The sequence below is a fragment of the Rattus rattus genome, chromosome 8 (assembly GCF_011064425.1).
Source record: "Rattus rattus isolate New Zealand chromosome 8, Rrattus_CSIRO_v1, whole genome shotgun sequence".
Lineage (NCBI taxonomy): Eukaryota > Metazoa > Chordata > Mammalia > Rodentia > Muridae > Rattus > Rattus rattus.
In genome coordinates, this window is record NC_046161.1 from 36,662,978 (window position 1) to 36,686,095 (window position 23,118).

Below are 23,118 nucleotides of genomic sequence, written 5' to 3' on the forward strand. Positions count from 1 at the left end.
TGTGTGTGTGTGTGTGTGTGTGTGTGTGTGTGTGTGTGTGTGTGTGTGTGTGTGTGTGTGTGTGTGTGTGTGTGTGTGTGTGTGTGTGTGTGTGTGTGTGTGTGTGTGTGTGTGTGTGTGTGTGTGTGTATGTGTGTGTATGTGTGTGTGTGTGTATGTGTGTTTGTGTGTGTGTGTGTGTGTGTGTGTGTGTGTGTGTGTGTGTGTGTGTGTGTGTGTGTGTGTGTGTGTGTGTGTGTGTGTGTGTGTGTGTGTGTGTGTGTGTGTGTGTGTGTGTGTGTGTGTGTGTGTGTGTGTGTGTGTGTGTGTGTGTGTGTGTGTGTGTGTGTGTGTGTGTGTGTGTGTGTGTGTGTGTGTGTGTGTGTACATACATATGCATGCATGCCACTCTTATCCCATAAATCCAAATTCATAGACTACTATACATCAATCTTTTTTCGAAGTCTCAAAAGGCATTCTCTCCCTGCTTCTGAGAGAGTTATTCCTTACCTGAGATAATTCAGGTTCACCCTAAGGTATTGTGAAAGTGTTATTGTATTGTTTTATGGCCATCAAGAAAAAATATTAGCAATTTAATCATGACACACTACTGACTGTGCGGGGCATTGTCAGGCTCTGATGCTTCTCTTAATAAACCACAGGGTTCTGGTGGTCGGCCTTTTTACTTTTTAACTGTTATTAGTAAGCCCCATGGATCAGACCTAACAGTACAAATCAGTGTAAGATAAAATGGAGAGTTCTGCTCCCGATGTCCTTCCCTGTCCCCATTCCACCTTCCAGAGCGTCCACTGGCAGAAGCTCTATGCACCTACACAGTCACACACAAACCTCTCAATACAGTGACAGACAACACTGTGTCTTCCCCTAACATGGAGTCTCCCTTCACCAATAAACAGCAGGACCCTGACTACCATCCAGAGCAAAGAGCACCATTCTTCATCCTCTCCTCACCACATACAGTCACACAGTCAAGCACTGGTTAATGGAGTGCCAAGAGAGATATCATGCTGGTTTGGGGGGAAGCTACTTGGACACACCCAATCAGCTGGTGGAGATAGCATTTTGACCATTCTGATTTTACCTTAGTCTTCCTACCAGGGTGGAGACTCAAAGACCAATGAGGGCACGTCAAGAACAGGAAGAACGCAACAGGATGTTGGACTAGAAAGACACAATCATCATCATAGCCACAGTTTGCTTATCTACCTGACGCAGCACAAGAAAGACACACAATGCCCATCTTGGCTGTCATGTTGATTTCTAGTGGTGTTCTCGGGGGAGGGGGGGCTAAGACAAGTCCAACCTGATGTGTGCAATCCAATCTTTGGCACACAAACTGGGTCACAAGAGAGAAACCACTGAGCACCTCCTTCATAAATAGTGCATGTAAACCTTGCCAAAGCACAGTTTAGCCTTTCTTCATTAATCATGTATCTCTGACATCTTTCCATCATTTCATAGCTGATGCCAGACACTGGTGATGTCCAGAAGCCCATGGGAATACACTGCCTCCTTCACAGTGCAGACCATCTCTAGGCCACACTCTAAGAAGAGAATTAAGTTTAAATAAAAAGGATTATTATTATTATTATTATTATTATTATTATTATTATTATTATTATTCTTTCTTCTGAGACAGAACCTCGTGTAGCCCAGGCTGGCCTCAGACATACTGTCCAGTTGGGGATAGATAGCCTTGAACCCCTGATCCTCCTGCTGTACCTCCTAAATGCTGGGGTTACAGGTATGAGTCACTATGCTCAGCTTGCAAAACTTTCATTCTGCACTGACATCCTGACAGGCTGTGTCCATCTCTAGTCCTACCAACGTGTGTGACAACTAGGGCTTGTTCGAATGTGTTCATCTGGGTGGATGTTACAGAATTTGATACTTCGTGGAGAGGTTGATTTTTTTTTTAAGTTTTGTATTTTCCGTTCTGATAAGCAAATGGGGTGGATTCCTGTATACATCTGAGATGATAGCAAGGCAGACAAAGTCATGGACCATCAAGAAGGATCTGGGAAATGGTATATTCTTAAACCACAAAGGCCAAGGATGCAGCGATGAAGAGCTCTTCAACTTCAGGTCTCAGAGTGGCTCAGCTAGAACAGGTGATCAACAGGGGGCCTCCCGGGCTGTGGGGCGACCTGAACAGTGGCTAAGAGCTGCGGCAGGCAGTGGTACAGTCCCCTCTGGATCAATGACAAAGCTTCAGCCAATCATCGCCGATATTCCCGGCAGGGAACATCTGACCTAAAACACAGAAACCCAGCGCAGTGGCCCAGGCCCCTCCTCCCACCCAGTGACTGATCCCTGTCAACTTGATTGCACTAAGAAACACCTAAGGGATCTCTGGCTGTGTCCCTGGGGCATTTCCAAGGAGGATTAACAAAAGGGAGATGACCTACTCTGAACACTTGGAGACACTGTCCCCAGGCTGGCTCGGGACCCAGATGGAATAAAGAGAGGGAAAGGCTTCTCGGCTCCAGAGCATCGGGAAGTGAAATGAGCTGCCCTGCTCTGCCCCACCCTCCCCTCTGTGACACACTGAAAGCTCTGAAGTCCCGAGTTCAAAACCAACCTTTCTCTTTTAAATTCTTTCTCTGCAGTCTTTTTGTCCCAGTAAGAACACTAATCAGATTGACAAGTCCCAGCTACTCAGGAGGCTGGAGTAAGAGAATCACTTGAGACTAGGAGTTAGAGACCAGCCTAGGTAACACAGCAAGACAGACAGACAGACAAGATAAACTAAGTCTGGCTTTCAGAGTAGCAGAGGAAGTATGAAAGCCACCAAGGAGGAAAAGTCACCAACAAGCCCGTCTGGCTGTGATCTCTGTGACCTAGAAAATGATCAATGTGGCAAGAGGTGCCTTTAGGTGCAATAGTGAAATGACTGTTCTAGCCGTAACCAGTGGCTTTTCATTCAGACTTAAGAGGTCTGCACCATACCTGCATCGCTTGCCTGATGCTGTAAACCTGACCAAGAACTCGTACCTGGGAAGCTTATAAGCACAGGGACAACCTGCTACTACCATGTTGCTAAATGGACATAGTATTCAAAGTGTCCTCCAAGTAGGTACTTCTGCACCCGTAAATGGTTAACACAGACACTCACAACTGGTCAAAGCGCAGAGGATAAGCATCAGAGGAGCATCAGCCACAAACGGATGTCTGTACCACATCCATCCTCCCCGAGGTTCAGGAAACGTTGCAGAAGAGGGGCAGAAATATTCTAAGAGCCAGTAGTCAAGCAAGACCTGGGCAAGACAATGCCTTCTGGACAGGGTAGGACCAAAGAACTCACGAACTGGCGTAGCTATGACTACCTGCACGAACCAGTGGACGTTCCAGCATGGGGGAGAGGCGCGCATGAGCCTCTACTTGCAGCAGAGCTGTTGGGGCGGATGGCTTCTGGGAGACAGAGCTGGCTTTCTCCTAGAGTGTGGTCCCTGGTGGGGCAGCCCTGTTCCAGTGGATGGTCCAGCACCCATGACAGTGTGAATTGGACTCAGTGAGTCATAAATTAAAATGAAACAAACAAAGGAGATGAAGTTATGGGAAATGTGCAGGTGATGTGTGTGTGTGAGTGTGTGTGTGTGTGAGTGTGTGTGTGAGTGTGTGTGTGTGTGTGTGTGTGTGTGTGTGTGTGTGTGTGTGAGTGTGTGTGTGTGTGTGTGTGAGTGTGTATGAGTGTGAGTGTGTGTGAGTATTGTGTGTGTGTGTGTGTGTGTGTGTGTGTGTGTGAGTGAGAGTGTGAGTGTGTGTGTGTGTGTGTGTGTGTGTGTGTGTGTGTGTGTGTGTGTGTGTGTGAGAGTGTGAGTGTGTGTGTGTGTGTGTGTGTGTGTGGCGGGGGGGGGATCCAGAAAAAGTTACGGGGAGGAGCAGGGGAAGAATATTATCAAAATACACTGCATATATGTATGAAATTACGGAGAAATTAATAAAAATATATAATTTTAAGAAGAAACTGTCCTAAGGAAAACGGATTAAGTAATAGAAGTGTAGACAGCTAGTGGCTGGCTTATGTAAGGAACACTGAAGAAAATGAGGGCAGTAAAGAGCTCACGTCAGTATAAGCCGTTCTCCTTAACAGATTGAGAAAGGACCACAATAAAGTTTACAGAGTTGCTATTAATTAAAAACATTTCCAGAATGACAAGGTAAAGAGCTCTAAAACTCCATCCCTAAAAGCAAGAAAAACATAAACACTCTCAAGAATCAACATTCTTCTGGTTTCTGAGGACTACGTAAAGGTTTGGCAAATGTCCAAGCAGTGGTTTATTGAAGAGCAGCGTCTGGGTCTCGGCGATTGCGGTGAACTTCACTGCCCTTTCCCTTGCCTGACTCCTAATCCCTCTCTCTCTCTCTCAGACTCCAAGATAGCCTTGGAAGCACACAGCCTCATAGCTGTAATAGCTGAGTGGCTACTGGACAGAACAGGCTGCCCCTTCCCCAAAATCCAGTCAGAAAATTCCAGTACTTCATCTACCTTATACGAAAGGTGTAGGTTCTGGGCTCGTCTTCCTAACACCTGACCCTACACACACTCACACGCGCACGCGCAAGCGTGCAACACGTGTGTGCACGCAGGAGTCCAGTGTCCAATAGCCAGTCAGGGTGTGCCCAGAGGACAGCAACTGACAACTGGCACTTGAACGTCGAGATTGCCAGAGGCAGCATCCACAGCTGGGACTAACCAAAGCTTAGAAAGAAAAACCCAGAAAGAAAATAGCCCTGAGAGGCACTGTTTGAAAAGCTCTGAAAGATTTCTAAGAACCTTTAAGGCCAAACTCCTAAGAGCTATGAGTACAAAACAGAGTCTGTCTCACCTCCAGCTAACCTGGAGGGCTCCGCAGACGGCAGAAATAGGGGGCGAGGACGACTCTGTAACTTGCCAGGCAGAGAACAGGAGATTTTACCCCACACCAGAGTCCATTAGGAAGGGCAGAGACTGGCTGCTTCGAAGTACCCAAGGAAATCTAACAGACACCGGCTGCCTGGTAAACGAAACCACAGACAATTCTTTCTATATATATATGTAATAAAGAACACATCACAGAACAACAATATAGACTCAGAGGTAAGTATCAAGAGACACAGTAACTGTGTAATTTTCAACAAAATGTACTGGTGAACCATAACTGTCAACCTGACATAGCCTAGAGTCCTCTGAAAGCCTTCGTTGAGTGCTTGAGGGATTGTCTCAATTACACTAGCCTATGTGCCTATCTATAGGGAATTGTCTTTATTGTTAATTAATATAGGAGGGGTCAGCCCACTGTGGGCGGTACCATTCCCTGGGCTCTATAAGAAAGCTAGCTAAGCCTGAGCCTGTGAGAAGTGAGCCCGCAAGTAGTGTTCCTCACTTCAAGTTCCAGCCCTGACTTCCCTCAGTGATGAACTGGTTGTTTCTTAGAAGTGTAAGCCAAATAAACTTTTCTGTCTCCTAAGATGCTTTCAGTCAGAAGGTTTTATCACAGTAACAGAAATCAGTCTAGACAGAGGATGAGCAGAAGTGGTACACACCTGCAAGCCACCACCACACAGGCCAAGGCAGGCGGGCTAAACCTAGGCTGGGCCTACATAGTGAGATGTGGCTCGGTAGGACGGAGTTTGCCTAACCTACATGAAGCCTTGGCTTCAATCTTTGTCTCCCCCCTCCTCCTCACACTCTGCTGAACATACAAAGAAAATCAAAAGACAAGAAAGAAGAGGTATCTGTGTAAACTATCTATGGAAGAGTACGGGTATTAGAATCAGCTAGTCGAAATCAGGTAGCACAAATATGGTTAAAGAACAAAGAACATTAAATAATGGCTCATCAGACATGGCAAGATACACCTATTACCCAGCACCTGGAGAGTGAGGTAGGAGGATTATAAGTTCTCACTGAGCCTGGGCTGTGCATAGAGAGACTTTGTCTCAGAAAAAGATTGCTGAAAAGGGAGGCCATAACTCAGGTAAATGACTAGCCTGACCTGGAGGAAGCCCTGGGTTCCGTCTTTACCGTACGAGCCTGCATTCATGCATGCCATAGGAGTCACTTTCCTGTTGTTGTGTTAAAATATTATGTCCAAGGTGGGTCCTCAGCCTACGGGTAGGATGGGGGTCCCCATACCTTCACTCCCATTTAACCCTCTGTGGATATGTCCCAGGAGTGTGATTCACTATCTCCTGTACTTCTCAATGTGATCAACATGGCAGGACTATACACAAAATTTAAAGATGTACTGGTCTGGGGTGTTGTTGTTGTTGTTGTTGTTATTTTGGTCTTTTAGTTGTGTGGTTCCAGGACAGCATATGTTCAACTCTGCTTCATACCTGCTATGGGGTCTAACATCAGTGACCATCAAAACAGGGATGACCCAGGAGTAATAGAAACTCCACAGGTCCTCCTCTGTGCCTCCTGCTAGACCACAGTGGGACAGACAGCTCCCCGCTACTGTAACTTAAACCGTGGGACATGAGATCTAGGAAGCAGGCTGAGAGAAGGAACAACAGCCATCCGCTTCTGGCCCCTCTCAGGCAAACTCAAGAACAAGCCAGGGTATCACCAGTGTGTGTGAGGACTGAAAAATTAAAGGCGCACATTAATTCCAGGCCAACAACTTCAAAGAGAAAAGCCCGGAGCCTCTGGGGAGCCAGAGATAAGATTGCAGGCTGAAAAAGAACTCAGGGTTATCCGATTTGGGTCACAGAGCATCAGTGCCGAGGCCTGGTTTCTTCTTCTGCCTGTTTTCGATTACCCTACTCATTTCCACGGTAACTGGTGCAGGGTAGGTTCTCGAGCTATTCTGAAAGCGCGCGCGCGTGCGTGCGTGCGTGCGTGTGTGTGTGTGTGTGTGTGTGTGTGTGTGTATGTGTATGTATGTATGTATACACCTATACATACATACTTATGTGTATATCTATGTATGTATGTATGTATACACCTATACATACATACTTATGTGTATATCTATGTATGTATGTATGTATATACCTATACATACATACTTATGTGTATATCTATGTATGTATGTATGTATACACCTATACATACATACTTATGTGTATATCTATGTATGTATGTATACACCTATACATGTATACACCTATACATATATACATACTTATGTGTGTATCTATGTATGTATGTATACACTTATACATGTATACACCTATACATACATACTCATGTGTGTATCTATGTATGTATGTATGTATACACCTATACATGTATACACCTATACATGTATACACCTATACATACATACATAGACACACACACACACACACACACACACACACACGGGTGTATATGAGAAACCCAGGCAAAGCAATAAAGGGATGACTTAGGAGTCAATATAAGCAGAAAAAAATGGCCACAATTCAGTGTTTAAAAATTATTTGTGGGGGCTGGAAAGATACCCCTGAGATTAAGAGTGTACAGTGCTTGCAGAAAGCAGAGATTGGATTCCCAGCACCCATGTCAGGCAGCACCTCAGCACTACCCAGAACTCTAGCTCTAGGGGAGCCAACAGCTCCGGCCTCCCCAGGCACTGCACTTATATGCATACCCACACACAGACACACAGACATAAAGAATTTTAAATGGCTTTTAAAAGTAAAACATTTTGCAGGAGGTCAGTGAGGTAACTCAGGAGTAGAGGTGCTTTGGGCCAAGCCTGGTATCTGGAATTTGATCCCCGGGATGAAAATGGTTGAAGGAGTCCTCTGGCCTCCACACACATGCCCCCAAGGAACACGTACCCACACGGTAGATAAGGAATCGAATGTAATGGAACTTTTAATAAACTAAGAAAACATGATTTTGCAAGGTACATACTGGGGGCTGTCTATAGCTTCTGGTCACCTGCACTCTTCCGCCAGCCCTCTTCCCTGCATTCCCTGCTCGAAAACACCCGAGGATTATTCTACCAAGGAGGTTGATCTACTTCTGCCTACTACTACCAACGCCAAGGCTAAATGAATGAGAATCTGAAGACAGACACTCCCCCACTTCAGTGCCTCAGTTAACAGTGACAGAAAGCACTGACAGCTTCCTGGGTACCAGAGGCCTTCCCCGGTCAGTAAGAAAAGTCACAGCTCCCAGGAGCACGGATCCAAGGTGCCCTTGCCAGAGCACGCTCAGTCCCTTTGAACAGGGTCACAGAGTCCTGCTAAGAAATCTGCTCTGGACTGAAGCCTCCATCCCAGCACCTGCCTCTTGCACATCAAACCTCCTCAAGGCTGAGCATTAAGCGACTTGCTGACAGCTGGAGGCCTAATTACTCCTTTTCTTTGAGAATTAGCTCCCACTCTCGAATGACAACATGGCCTATGAGCCATGTAAATGAAAAGTGTCCAAAAATCTCAGAGAGATGAGTCTGAATTGAAAGGAAACCAGGTAGTGGAGTTTAAAGAACCATAGCTTCCAAACACCGTGGTGCCTGTCCATATTCTTTTTTTCCTGAGAGAACAAAGAAGTTTGTTTTCAGTCACTGAGGAGATGGCTCGGCTGGCGAAACACATTTGCTGAGCAAGCGTGAGCTCCTGAGTTCAATCCCCAGAACTCACCGTAGGGTGAGTAACCAGACCCAGTAGTTCTGGGGAAGCCAGAATGAAAGGTTCCCTGGAGCTGACTGGCCAGCAGGCCTTTAAGTAAACTACAGGAGGGGTAGGTGGGAGGACAAACAAAAACAAAAGAACAAACAAACAAACAAACAAACAAAAAACACCTGAGGTCAAACTTTGTCCTCCACAACACACAAATACCTACACACACACACACACACACACACACACACACACACATTCAACCTCATACACCAAAAACGAAATCTGTCTTTTTCTGAAATGCTTGGCTACAGGAAGACATGCAGATTTCTAGGTTCTCTGATACTTTGATTGCCGGCTCTAGATTTCTCCACTCGGACCTTCCACCCTCTGTGCCCTCCAGGCATGCTCACTGACAGCACGGATCCTCCAGCCAAGCTACCTTGTGTGTACCACCCAGCTGATGTCATGCAAACTTGCCCAGGTGGATACCAGACCCAGCAGAGTGCGACTGGAGCAGCCGCACTTACCACCTCAACTTACCACCACCTTTGTAGCAAACAGGTACTTGTCCCGAAGCTGAAAGTCTCTCACTTCCTCCAGGATCACTTCCTGGTTTTCGCGGGACTGGAAAAAGTCTGTGCTGCGGAACACTGTGGAGAACCCAAAGGGTTCATGCCGCTCGATGTAGATGGTGTTCGGCTGGTCATAGGGGTCGATCCCCCTGGAAGGAAGAAGCAACTGTTACCATTTTCCTGCTCAGTCACTAGAAGCACGGACATTTCGCTGTGTGGACAGCCATGCAGGATCAAAACGGTGCCAGTTACAAATAGCACTCTGCCTCAAGCATGTGCCTTGGGGTTGCTCCTTAGGTGAGAGGCAGAAGTTGGGCATCTGCCACTTAGACAGCGTTTTGCTCTGCTGTGGCTGTTTCCAAATCATCCTGGGAATTAGGGCACAGTAATCCCCAGTCCTACTGCAAAAGAATGAATAAAGCAAAAGGCAGAGAGGTTCTGAATAAATAAGCACTGGGTTCCTGGAAGCAAGAGGCAAGTTCCTGGTGCCAAGCTCAGAAGCTTGGGGTGATAGACATTTTTGCCAGGTGCTACAGACTCAATGGTACAGCAGCAGACAGGGCACAGTAGAACCCTCGGAGCCTGGCAACCTGTCCCTCCAGTGTTTCCTTGCCTGTTCATTGCAGACACTACTAATCCACGCCATCTGGAGTCATCCTGCCAGTACATGACGTCTCCCGTGAGGCACCTGCTTAGCTGTCATGCAAGGTCCTTCAGAGAAGGTAGGCATCCTTGTCCCCCTCCCCTAACCCCACCCCATGCTTCTTCTGTGTAGAGGGCGCCCTTTGTATAAACTCCAGTCCTCCCCCTAACTCCTCCTCTCCTCTGAGATCAAATTCAAATCATCGTCCTCCAAGAATCCTTCCCAGTGCTCCTCTTCCTCCTCCCAATGTTAGCCACACACTCGCTCTGAAGATTCACTCTCAAAGCTTTCATAGGGGAGTTTTTAACTCAGCTTAGGGGATGACAGCACTGAGGCTGGGTGAATTCTGGAGTCAGTCCCATTGCACTACAGTGGGCCCTCTTGTCCATCGGGTCACATGTTTTTGTGCAAGCTTCTTGGGCATGTCACATGTCCTGGGGAGACTGAGATAACAGGATCCCTGGCTGAAGAGATGGTCACTTTGGATGCCTGGACCACCACTACACCTACTAACCCCAACTGTAACCGTAAGGTCAAAGGACAGTGGAGAGGCTCTAAGCTAGTGCCCTCAAGTAAAGCATCAACCAGAACTGGGAAGACCACTCATGTGCCCAGGCTTCCTGACATTCACAAAACCTGCCAAGGCTGGTGAACCAGCAAATGGAAAATTAACTGGGAAGTCAAGGAAAGAACTCCACAGTCGCCATGTGGAGATGACTTGGGCATTGAGCCGAGGGTGTCATTTCTGCAGCTGCCTGTACGCAGTTTCACAATGCCCTGTGGCAGTTAGCATAATGGAGGTGAGGATCATTTCCAATTCCTCCTGAGATGGAGTGTCAAGGCTGTGTTTGTCAAAGAAAACAGATTCTTTTTAAAAGGAAGAAATAGAACTGGGGACATGGTACAGCCATTAAAGTGGCTGTTGTAGAAGCATGAGAAACTGAAGCTCTGCATGAAAGGCAGTGTATGGCGTCCTAATCCCAGCACCAGAGAGGTGGGCATGGAGTCTAACCAGTGAGTTCTAAGTTCAATGAAAGACCCTATCTCAAAAACATAAGATAGAGGAAGATGTACAACACCAACCTCTGGCCTAAACACACACACACACACACACACACACACACACACACACACACACACACACACACAAACATGAACACACTCATACACATGCAAACACACATGTCAGCACACACGTGAATACCTACATGTGAACACACATGTTGACACACATGTCAACATATGTCAACACACGTGTCAACACACATGTGAACACACACACACAGGAAGACGACAAAAGAAATAGAAAGGGAGAGCCTCATTTCACACTAGCAGAAGACTTGATGTCAGCCCTACAATCTGGACTCTGAAGAGTGATAGGGAAGCCAACAGCCTGGTCCGGGCGTGGGAGAAATCCATTCTTCCCGATCAGATGCTCGTGTGGGGGCGGCTGGTGACATGTTCTCTTCTCCACAATTAGAAGTACTGATTAAAGTACTTCCTCTCGCCTGGAGGATATGCAAATGAAGAGGAGACTGCTGGGTATTTTTAAAAGGCGGAGAGGAAGAAGCCCTTCTTGACATATTTTGAGATGAACTCATTTCTATTATCCCTTGCTCTAGCCAAAAGAGGAAGCCAAGGTCTAGAGACAGAAGGCCTCATACCTCTAATCCCAATTCTCTCCTTCCATCCATATTTGGACCTCCTAATTCTGGGGTTGGCTCCACCTACAAACTCCTATATTCTGGTATCTCCTTGCCTTCCAGCTTCTTAGATGCTTTTCGTTCTGTTTTCCATAAAGAAACTTCATCCACTGGTTATTTCTAAGCATAGTCACCCACTGGGCCCCACTTGCCTCGCCCCCAGCCCCACAAGGAAGCTGCACAGGGCATCCTTGAATGGGCTCCCCTGCTACAGGTCTCTCTCCACCCTGTCTTACAGTCTCTTAACACTGTACATGTATTTACTAGCTTTCTCCACCCTGGTCCCTGCCTCCTTGCCTGTTGTTCCCAGGTTTCTAAACATGATGGATCAAACCTGTGTTAATTCTCCAAAAGATTGGCTTGCACTGTTTCTGACATTGGGGGAAATTTAGGAAGAAGTCCCTCCAGCCACCTTAAATCCCAATATTAGACATCCGAAGATCTGAAAAAAACTGGGCCAATCCCTTTAACACATCTGTGTGCCTGCAGAAGTTGTAGAACAAAGTTCTAAGCTAAATAACCCTGCATTTAGTTATCCTGCTAGCTTGCCCTCTCAATATGCTGTTAATTAAAATGATGAAAGATAAATCTGGGGGCTGGAGAGATGGCTCAGTGGTTAAGAGCATTGGCTGCTCTCACAGAGGATCAGGGTCCAGTTCTCAGCATGCATGTGGTGGCTCACAACCATCTAACCCCAGGGATCCAGTGCTCTCTTCTGACTCTGGATGCACCAGGCACACTTGGGATGTATGTATGGCAGGTAAACCATTCATATATATAAAACTAAAATTGTTTCCAATCAATTTCTCCTCAAAGGCAAGAGGAGGGTATGGTGCTCCTGGATGGAGGTTGCTCTTACATGAAAGTATGGTTATAATTTTCCTAAAATACCCACAGCCTCTGCCCAAGGAAGATAACCATAGCATCAGGAGAGCTGCCTGCTATGAAAGCAACATCCTTGTGACTTGGAAGACGCTTAGCTCTCCTCTTTCATCACCATCCTTAGTTACTAAGGAAATAATATCAACTCGAAAGCATGCAGTTCAAACAAGCAGCCAAAATAAACACCAGCAGAATCTACATCCTCTCGTCCCACTATCGTTAACGTAGGCTAAAACTAAAGGTAAATCTCAGAAGACGAATAATAACTGAGAGACAGAAGAACGAGTACAACCTGTCTCGCATGAATCCTAAAAGGCCTAATCTCAACTATATAAAGAGTTCCCAGAAATCAACAAGAAGATTAACAATCAGGAAAGGGGCAAGAGGCACTAGCAGACATGCCCCCAAAAGAAGGACATTTTACTTTGTTCTTATTTATTTATTTATTTATTTATTTATTTATTTATTGAGATGGGATTTCCCTGTGTAGCCATCATAGCTGTCATGAAACTTGCTAAAAAAGAACATTTTTTAAAAAACTTTATTAGGAGTTTATGCTTGATTAGAAGTTCATGATCCTTGCCAAATACATAAAGAGTTCAAAGCTATCCAGTGTTACATGAGGCCTACATTATGGGAAGAGGGGACAGGTGTTCTTAAGCAGACAAAGACATTCAGACTCATTCATAGTGAGAAAAAAATGCAAATTAAAGCTAAACGAGACACTGTGCCCTTAGCTGTAGATAAAGACACTGTTCTAGTCTACTGAGTTGAAAGTAAATTTGACGACGTCCGTAGAAAATTCGGCAGTGTCTACCCAAGTCGTAATTCCCCTGAGGACCCAGCAGTGTGCAAGACTAACAAAATCTCATCCCTGTGATGCTGTCACCCCACTGAGAGCAAACGGTTAAGGTACCGGACGACTGTACGCTAGGAGGTAATGAGGGGTCACACGCAGAAAGGACAGGATGAAGCCGAACTAACAGAGCCATGCTTGTGATTCTAAGCAGCATCTTTGGAATGCTCCCTACAGAAAAACGGCCATCACTTAAAAGACAGTAGACAGAGGTGTTGGGAGAATGCAGAGGAAGGCGGAGTCTGTGCGTGGCGCACACCGTGAACCAAGCCTGGGGAGGATCCTGAAGAAATTAAAAGTAGCACTACCATACGACTGCGCGGTCTGGATACAAGCACCGACAGACATGAACTCACGGCCTCTGAGGTCTGCACTCCCATGGCTACTGCGGCACGGCACACAAGAGCCTCGATACCTATGCGTTCATTGGCGGAGAAACGCACGAAGAGACTGCGGCATATGGACACAGTGGAATATTAGTCCACCTTTAAATAAAGCTCCCCCGTGACAATACGGAGAGACCTAGGAGATGGTAGTTAATTCAAACAGGCCGGCACACGAAAAAGCGTAGTATGTTCTCACTTCCATTTCAAAGTGTAAAACCTCACATGGGGGTGGAGACCGGAAAGGAAAGTAGGAGGAAGTAAAAGTAGAAGGCACGGAGGAGAAAAGAAGTCTAGAGAGACAATACACAGAGGATTGGGCTTTATAATCGGAGCCGGTGCTTGGGATTTTTGCTAAATGGTAGATCGCAGCTGCTCTGGCCACAGGCCCCATGCGTGACCGGACACATAATCTGCCTTGCCGTGGGTATCACTTGACTAACTACACCTCTCCCATAGCAACATGGAACATATGCTCTAATAAAACGTAAATAAATAGGTAAGATCTGATGGCCAAGTCTCAGGGACTGATCAGTTCAAGGGGAAGGCAGGAAGGACAGACTGGGAAAGAACATTCTAGCCAGAGGAAAGAGCAGGTGCAAAGGCCCTGTGCCCTGTGGTCCATACACACTTTGTCTAAGGGATGTGATGGTGCCCTGTGGTGCATACACACTTCATCTAAGGGATGTGATGGTGCCCTGTGGTGCATACACACTTCATCTAAGGGATGTGATGGTGCCCTGTGGTGCATACACACTTCATCTAAGGGATGTGATGGTGCCCTGTGGTGCATACACACTTCATCTAAGGGATGTGATGGTGCCCTGTGGTCCATACACACTTCATCTAAGGGATGTGATGGTGCCCTGTGGTGCATACACACTTCATCTAAGGGATGTGATGGTGCCCTGTGGTGCATACACACTTCATCTAAGGGATGTGGTGATACATGCAAAGGCTCAAAGCAGGGCTGGAGAGACGGTGCAGCAGGTAAGGTGCTTGCTATACAAGGTTGAGGACCTGAGTTCAGTGCCCATGTAAAACACGGGTATGGAGGCTCCTGTCCTTAACACCAGTATTAAGGCGGAGAGGGCGAGGTCAGCCAATCAAGTCAAATTACCGAGCTCATTGAGCTCCGGGTTCATTGAGAGATCCTGCCTTAAAAATACAGGGGAAAGTGATGGAAGGAGACAGCCAGCATTCACCTCACATGTATACATACCTGCTGCACACATATGTGCACACAGACATGTAAACATTACATGCCATACATACACAAAGGTTAAAAAAAGATAGGTATGGTCCAACCTGGTTCAAAAAGATTGTTCTGCCTGTGTTCTGAGGATGGGCTACCGGGAGACAAGAGTGACCCCAGAGACAGCTGAGTCTTGTGAGCTACAATAGTAGCTTCAGGTAAAGCCGTAGTTGAGCAGACGGTTCTGAGTATGCAAAGAAGGTCGGTCATTTAAGGGCTGGGGAGGTGTCTCAGTGGCCATAGCACTTGCCAGGAGAGCTTAAGGACAGGCATTCTGATCCTTCAAGTGGGCAAGTGTGGAGGTCCACATGTAACCCTAGCATTTTGGAGGCAGAGATTTGGGGGCAAGATTGCTTTGCTGTCTAAACTAGCCAGAACGGTGAGCTCTGGATACACAGAGACCCTCTCTCAAGAGATAGGGTGGAGAGTAATGTCGGGAGACATGGATGACAACTCCAAGCCTTTTACATGTACATACACCGAGACAAACATGTCTGCCCACCCTTACCCAAACACATACCACACATACATACACGGCTCATTGAATCCCCCAGATATACAGATGCAGAACATGTGGAGCTTAAAACAAATGCAGAGTCAATGATCGCAATGTCTTCCATTCCTTTCTCTCTTGTTTTGTTTTCCTCTTTCTTTTGTTTAACAAGGTCTTACTATGTAGCCCTGGATGCCCTAGAACTGGCTATGTGACCAGACAGGATGGCCTCAAACACACAAAGATCTGCCTTCCTTTGCAGCCAGAGTGTTGGGATCAAAGGTATGCTCCACCAACCCCATCCACAACATCTTTCAACTGATCCTTGACACCCTGGACAAAACAACAAGGACCCCGGCAAACAGGACAATCAAGAGTCAATCCCAGAGACATCAGTTTGTCCTTTCTCTCTGTTATTCATGGGAACAGAACAACCAGATAAGACACACCCACTCGCCCTATAACCCAGTCCCAAGAATCTGTCCCCAACCGCTGCACATGTGCAAATACCTGTGGTCAAGATCTTGAGTTCCACTGTGGTCATAGTACAAGGTGACAAGTGGCAGTACTTAGACACAGGAATTCTTGACAGACAGTCTGCCTGCCTCACTCTCTTCAAAACCTTCGGTGGTTACCTAGTGCGTTCAGAATTCAGTACAAATTCCTTCCTCAAACACTGCAGATTCTTAATTTTGCTTTATATATATCTGTGTGTGTGTGTGTGTGTGTGTGTGCATGAGTTTGTGTGTGTGCATCTGTGTGTGTATGTGTGTGTGCATGTGCATGAGTGTGTGTATATGACTATGTGTGTGCATGAGTTTGTGTATGTGCATCAGTGTGTGTGTGTGTGTATGAGTGTGCAGACCACAGTGCAAGCATTGCACGGAGCTCAGAGAACAACTTATAGGAGTTATACTTCCTATCGCTTCTCGGCCTTTTGGCTAAGATCAAGTGTAGGAGTTATACTTCCACCTGTGGCTTCTGGGAACTAAACTCAGGTAAAAAGGCTTGGTGGCAAATACTTTTACCTCCTGAGTCATATGGCCGTCCCTCCATACTGAAGATTCTTACACCACTTCTCTTCACAAACATGAAACAACACACTGTCCAAACATAAAATTCATTATTCCCTTTCCAAGTACCATAATAATACACACCTGCTTCCAGTCGGCTAGTCCCGTTCTCTACAACGATCTACAGCATGCTATTCCTGCTTCCCGCTTGTCACCCACAGCCTGGATCCGGACAGCCAGAGCTGCCTGGCACTTGCATACTCCCACCAAAATGTGTGGCTTGTACGCCAAATGCCTCTTCTGACTCAATAAATTACATTCTCCTCCACAACTGTATCCAGAGTCAGAACTTTTATACCACGGAAAATCCCACTTGTGATAGAATGCCCTGAATGTGGGAGCATTTAGGAGCTCTAAGACACGCAAGAGCCTCAAGGTTACCCCAGGCTTTCTAACCAACTGAAAAGCCTCCCCTTCCTCACCCCCAACCAGTGAGTTTGTTCCAGGTTCTTCTCCTCAGGACAGAACTGGATATTGCTCGGTCCAACTGCCCCACATTTCACATGAGAGCAAAGAGCCCATCCACTGTCCACGTGCACAGTTTAAGTCTGCTTATTCTGAGCACTGTCCCCAGACGGAAGCTGTCAAACCTATAGGAGGGAGGGCCCGGCTGGCAGAAGAAGGTGACTAGGATCAGGACGTTGAAGGTCATATCCTGTCCCTAGTTCCTTCCTCCCCTGTCTCCTGGTCTACTTGGATGTGAACAGCCTCATGCAGCCTCTCCTGCTGCCATAAGCTGACCCACCATCCTCCCCCAGCATCACAAACCAACAGCCTCTGACACCAGGAGCTAAACCCTCCTGTTCCCATCAGATATTTTGGTCCCAGTCATGTCAAATGAACTAATCCAAGCTGAAGGAGCTAAGAGACAGGAGGCTTTCTTTGTTTTATTCTTCCCTTTTTTTTTTTTTTTTTTTTTTTTTTTTTCGTGGCAAAAAACTTACCAAGAAAAGGACTTCACATGTTCCTGAATCATGATCCAGGTCTGGCCAAAATCATCCGACTTCCATAGCTGCAGCCACCACAATGACAAGAAGCGGTCACGACATGGGAAAAGATGCGTGTCCCGCTGTATGATATCAACCCCTGGCACCAACTGAACCCCAGCCCTTCACGGGGCAACTCGAGGACCGGCACTCAGGCACAGCACAGCAAACAGGAGCGGAAGGAAGGACGGACGGATCTGTTTTCTAGAGCAGCTGCGGGAAAACTGAGGACAACTTGCCTGCCACTTGTGGGTTGTCTCACCGCTTAAGTGAGGAGGTGTCAGAACAGGGGATTTGCCTAGCGTGTGCAAGGCCCAGGGTTCCTTCCCTAGCGCTTCAAAAAAAAAAAAAATTGGGGAAACAAGGCAAGTATCCACTGAGGGACAGATGGAGTGATTTGCAGGACGTCCACTCAACAACGCATGGTCCTCCTTGCAAAAGGAAGGCAGTCCTGACACACACTGGAGTCCAGGACATTGAAAACACTGTGCTAAGGGAAGTCAGCCAGACACAAAAAGACAAACCGCGTGGCTTCTCTTCTATGAGGGATGCAGGGGGGCCAAGATCAGAGACTGAAAACACAATGGCGGCCAGCAGGGGCTGGGGGTGGGAGATGCAGGGAGTATGGATTTAACACAGACAGCGTTTCGGTTCTACAAGACAGCGGTCTGGAGCTGGGCAGTGGTGATATTGTACCACATAAATGTAACCCATATCCATCAAGGGAGCACACAAAAAGGTTAAATTAAGGTGGTAAGATGCTCTAAAAAAGAAACATAGACTTAAAAAAAAGAATCAAAATACAATCTGTAGACTGCGGGAATGGCCTGATGGCGGGATACTTGTGTGCCCTGTAAGAAGCCCTGGGTCTGATACCTAGCATTACGTAATATGCCTTGGTCACTTCAGGTGACTGCAGCGGGCACTGGCTGAGCCCGGAGGACCAGGATCAACCGAACCTATGAACTTGGCCGGTGAGTAATTAACCGGCTCGTCTTTATCAAATCCCCTCAACCTGTAGACACCAGAGGCTTCCATGGTCCCTGGCAGAAAAGATTAAGCCAGAGACCAAACCTAACAAGTCCACCTCTACTGGTAAACTGACCCTGCCCCTAAGCTTAAGTTACTCCCTGAGGCTTCCAATGGTAAACAGATCTGTGTTTTGGCTAAACAACCACAGAGCAAAAGAACAGTTTCAAGGCTCTTTTGAGCAAAAGCATTCAAGCCTCCCCAGCCAGAACTTATACAGGACCTGCAGAGCTCACAGGTTTATGCCTTACCAGAATTCGCACCACGACACATTTGAGCCTTGAGACAGGAATCCTCTACAGGCTCTCCCTCCCCTGATAGCTTCCTTCAAACTTGATTCAAAATGGGAAATACACAGCATTCACTTTAGAACTCATGGGCACTCGCAAACACAAAGGGAGGGCTATTAGCGTTTAATACACTATTAATGTTTATAACCAGTTCAAATGCAAGTGCAGTGTGCTTAAGGTGGGGCAGAGATGAGGATGAGTGAGAGGCCTGAGGGTTCAATCCTGGTTTGTCAAAAGTCAAACAAAATCAAAGCAGCACAGAACAGAGAAGTCAAACAGGAATATGCCCAGAAGCCACAGAAGAGCCCAGGCCCCAGACTTCTCATGTGACTCTCTCTAATCAAATCAGGGCCTCGACTTACCCCACACGCTTGCAAAGATGCATATACACCATGGAAGGCCTGCCTGGTGTTGCAGTCACAGGACCTGCCAAGTGTTGGGCCCTGGGTGCTGGCAGGGACATGGAGAGAGAGTGCCAAGTGGAGTATACTTTTCCTTAGCTGTGGCAAGTGAAATAGTAGCTACCAAGGCTAAGCCCAAGCGAAGAGGTGGGAGGACGTGAGGTCATGAAAAGGACACGTAATCCACCCAAACAGAACAGGGGATTTCAAAAGAAACACACACACACACACACACACACACACGTACACATGAGTGCACACACACATACTCGCACATGCACACACACACACACACACACACTTATATACATGCATACGCACACACTTCCATCTGTGCTCCAGAAGGTTCTTACCTGCTTGTTGGGGTGAGACCTGTCAAAGCCCAAGAGGAGGTTGGAGGCCTTGCTATGAAGGAGGAGATCAGCCGCCCGGAATGGGATGGAGAAGCCATGGATCGTGCTGCAGAAGTCAAACGTGATCCAGAGGTACTCTGCATAAGCATCCACAAAGATGTACTGTAAGACAGAACAGGCAATCTCAGGGCAGTGTCTGGCCAGAGCCACCTGACAGGTCCCCAAACCACGTGCAAGTTCCCCTGTATCAGGGGGCGTGGCACTAACAGGGTTTCATCTTCTTCCTCTACATCTCATGAGGACTAAAAGACGCTGGATGCAAGCAAACCGGCCCGGTTAGGATGGGGGCAGGGCAGGGAGAGCGCAGCTGGAAGGCCCCTGCCTTCCACACATTAGGACATATCTTTAAGTGAAAAAAATTTGGGCCGTGCCTGCGGACCAATACCAGAGGTTGTCCCCTGTCCCTCATGTCCACATAGAAAGGACTGCAGAGACAGGCCAGGCAAGACCACAAAGGAAGCTTGTTAAACCAGGTCATGAGGCTGGCAAACTTTTCTGGTGTTTGTTTTTTTTTTTTAATTCCTTCCCATTGACTTGGCCAACTTGGTCACTCCTGCTCACTGGCCGGCCACTCGGTCACAGTCAGAAGGTGACTACTGGCGGCCAGGACATAGATATCCTGCCTGTCAGATTAGCTGAACTCAGATGGGACTGCCATTATTCCATGCATCCTCTGAGCAGCCATAGGTCACACCTTTCCAGGAAAACCATTAAAATCTCTGTATCTAAGATAAGCTCCTCCCTCTCCCCACCCCTCCCCCCCCCCCCCCTCCTCTTTCCCTTCCTCCCCCTCACTATTATGCCAGATGACTGCATGACCCCCAGGAACCAACTGTGCTGCTGAAAGCAGGTGTGAGAAGCAGGGACCATGCCTTATTTTACTTCTTCATAGGACAGCGACTTGAAACAAGATGGCGGCAGCTGCCACCTCAAGACTTGGTGAGGACCAGAGTAAGGTGGTACAAGCCAGCGTGTGAATACTGCAGACGCCGTCAGCCATATGCTAGGTGTGCTGCAGTCAGGGTCCAGGATCCTTTCCTGGGTGGCAGAGTCTATGTGAGAGGTGGCCATGCCCACAGCTAGTCCCAGATGGAGGGTGAGTGAGCGGTGACACCGATGGGCCACTGTGAGAACCCGTCCAGTCCCAGGTGTCAGAGGTTACAACATAGAAGAGGTGGGGTCACTGAAGAGTGGTTGGGTGTATCCGTGTGCTCTCTGTTGCCATGTTAAAAATGATTTGGCTTACACTTCCCAACTGCAGCTCATCACTGAGGAGAGTCAAGGGTAGAAACTCAAGCAGGAGCAGAGGCAGGAACCATGGAAGAAAGCTGCTATCTGGCTTGCTCCCCGTGGCTTGTTCAGTTTGCTTTCTTATACAACCCAGGACCCCCTGCCTAGGAGTAGCACCAGTACCACTCACAGTCAGCTGGGCCCTTCCATATCAATTTATTCATCAAGAAAATGCCCCCCAGACTTGACCATAGGCCAGTCTGATGGAAGCAAATTCTCAGTGGAGGTCCCCTCTCTCCAAACAACTCTTCTTTGTGTCAAGTTGACCAAAACTCATCAGCATAGAAGGTATAACTTCTAAAAGGAAAGAACCTTGCAGGTCTGGGGGAATGTGACTTTGGGCAGAAAGTAGGGTTTGATGACGGCTCAGAGGCCTAAGATTGGGAAACGAGCCTAGGAAGCTCAGAGGAGACAGGAACCAGGGTGTTGGGGGGGAGGTGGGGGACAGCCATGCTCCCAGAAGAACAACAGTGGCCCCAAGGACCAGACAATGAAACAGAACTGGAGCAGAAGGGACCTAGCACCACCCACAACCAACTCTTCACATTCTACAAGGCAGCCAGTGCAAGGGAGTCAGTCCAAGGACATTTCCCTACTTAACAGCTTCAAACCCCCCTCATCAGCCCTCACTCAAGAAGCTGACCTGCACCAGGCCCCTCCTTCCTCCTTCTTTGCATATCCTTCCTGCATTCTCTCTCCTCTACTTCCTCCCCAGCATCTAATGTAAATCTCACACTCTGCAGAAGCCTCATTAAATCTGAGAAAAAGGTAGTAAATGTTTTGAAAGCAAGAACTACTCTAAGCAAACTCAATGCAATAAAAACAATTACGATCCTAGCAAGAGCATCATAATTTGGCCATGGATGTCTTCCCTAAAAATAGCCCTGCCTCCCTGCTCCCAAACCATCCCGGCTCCTTGGGAAGGTGGTGCTTTCAATCAGGAAGGATTGCTCCAGAAATCTGTGTCATGCCTTTCCTACAATATCCCATTTGTGAATGTAAAGTGCCATACTGATTATGACAAGCTACATTTTTTTGTTTGTTTGTTTGTTGGGTGGGTTTGATTTGGTCGTTTTCTGAAGAACACTTGCTCCACGACAGGCAGGAAGCTAGAAGTTTCCCAGGCTGCGTCTTGTTTAGACTGTTCCTCATTCGCAGTGACTCAGTGTTTTGGGTCATCCCGTCACACCTCCCCCTTTTAATAACGAGGACACTGAAGCTCATGGCAGCTAAATGCCCGAGATGACGCAGGAGCAAAGTCATATCTAGCTGGTGCAGAGCCCAGAATTTAACAGTCCATCAATCCTTAGTGTTCTCCGAACCAGACGCAGCATTTCCTGATCTCAAAGCATTTCACTGTGGGATTTAACTCACTTGTGTGCCTATTCCCCTCAAATGCCCCTCGGTTTCCCCCAGAAAGCTCACCTTCTACAACCCCCCACCCCAAGCCCCCATGCTCCTCCCATGACAACCCTGCAGATTCCTCATCTCCATCTCCCTGCCTGGATGCTCAGAATCTTATGTCCTTTGCCAATGCAGTATTCTTCCACACGGCCTCAAACCCTGCCTTTAACAATAGATGCCGGATGGTTTGCTACAGTTCAGATGTGCTTGGTCCTATACAGGTTTACAGATTAGAAGCTTCACCCTTAGTGAGGCAATGTTAACTGATGACACCGTTAAGAGGCAGCTTCTCGGAACTGGGACAATGACTCGGTCAACAAAGTACTTGTTGTGCAAGCATGGGGAACTGAGTCCGGATCCTCAGCACCCGCAAAAAGCCAGGTGTCATGGTTCCTCCTTCCGATCCCATTATGAGGGACTAAAGATGTTTCATTTTCCAGATTTTTCTAATCTAATTCATCACACATATTAGAAGGAGCCACGCTTCCCAAAAGGTTCCTGCCCACCACTCCCAGACTCAAAGATTCTCTCAGTGTTCCCCACAGTCCTCAAGGTGAAACTCAATCCCTTCTACTTCCAAACAGCAGACGAGTGGCAATGCAGAACACTCTGCACAGATGCCATAAGCCAGGCTCTCTGGAGTCTCTTCACCCATACCTTCCACCTAACAACTCTGCTCCCACTAATGACACCAACTGTCTACCCTAAGCCCCATTCCTAATCCAGAGCACACCGGTGGGCCTTATCACCTCAAGTAATCCCCCTGTTCCCCTTAGAAACAGGTTTCCCTCACCACCCACAGCACCTTGTACACCTTGATGCTAGGGCACACGGTAGGAAAGAACAGAATGTCCTACCTAAGTCTTCTGAGGACTTAAGAGTCTTAAGTCTCTAAACGCCTGGC

The 23,118-nt window shown here is 47.3% G+C and overlaps 1 protein-coding gene across 1 annotated transcript in view; it reads right to left on the reverse strand.

Annotated features, from left to right (window-relative positions):
• The window catches only part of Sorl1 (sortilin related receptor 1), a 159,854-nt gene that overhangs the window by 107,515 nt on the left and 29,221 nt on the right, over positions 1-23,118 (reverse strand). The window contains exons 4-6 of the mRNA XM_032911077.1: positions 19,461-19,622; positions 17,346-17,413; positions 9,082-9,262 (exon numbers count right to left, since the gene is read on the reverse strand). Coding sequence (XP_032766968.1) covers positions 9,082-9,262; positions 17,346-17,413; positions 19,461-19,622 — 411 coding nt within the window. The remainder of the gene's footprint in view (positions 1-9,081; positions 9,263-17,345; positions 17,414-19,460; positions 19,623-23,118) is intronic.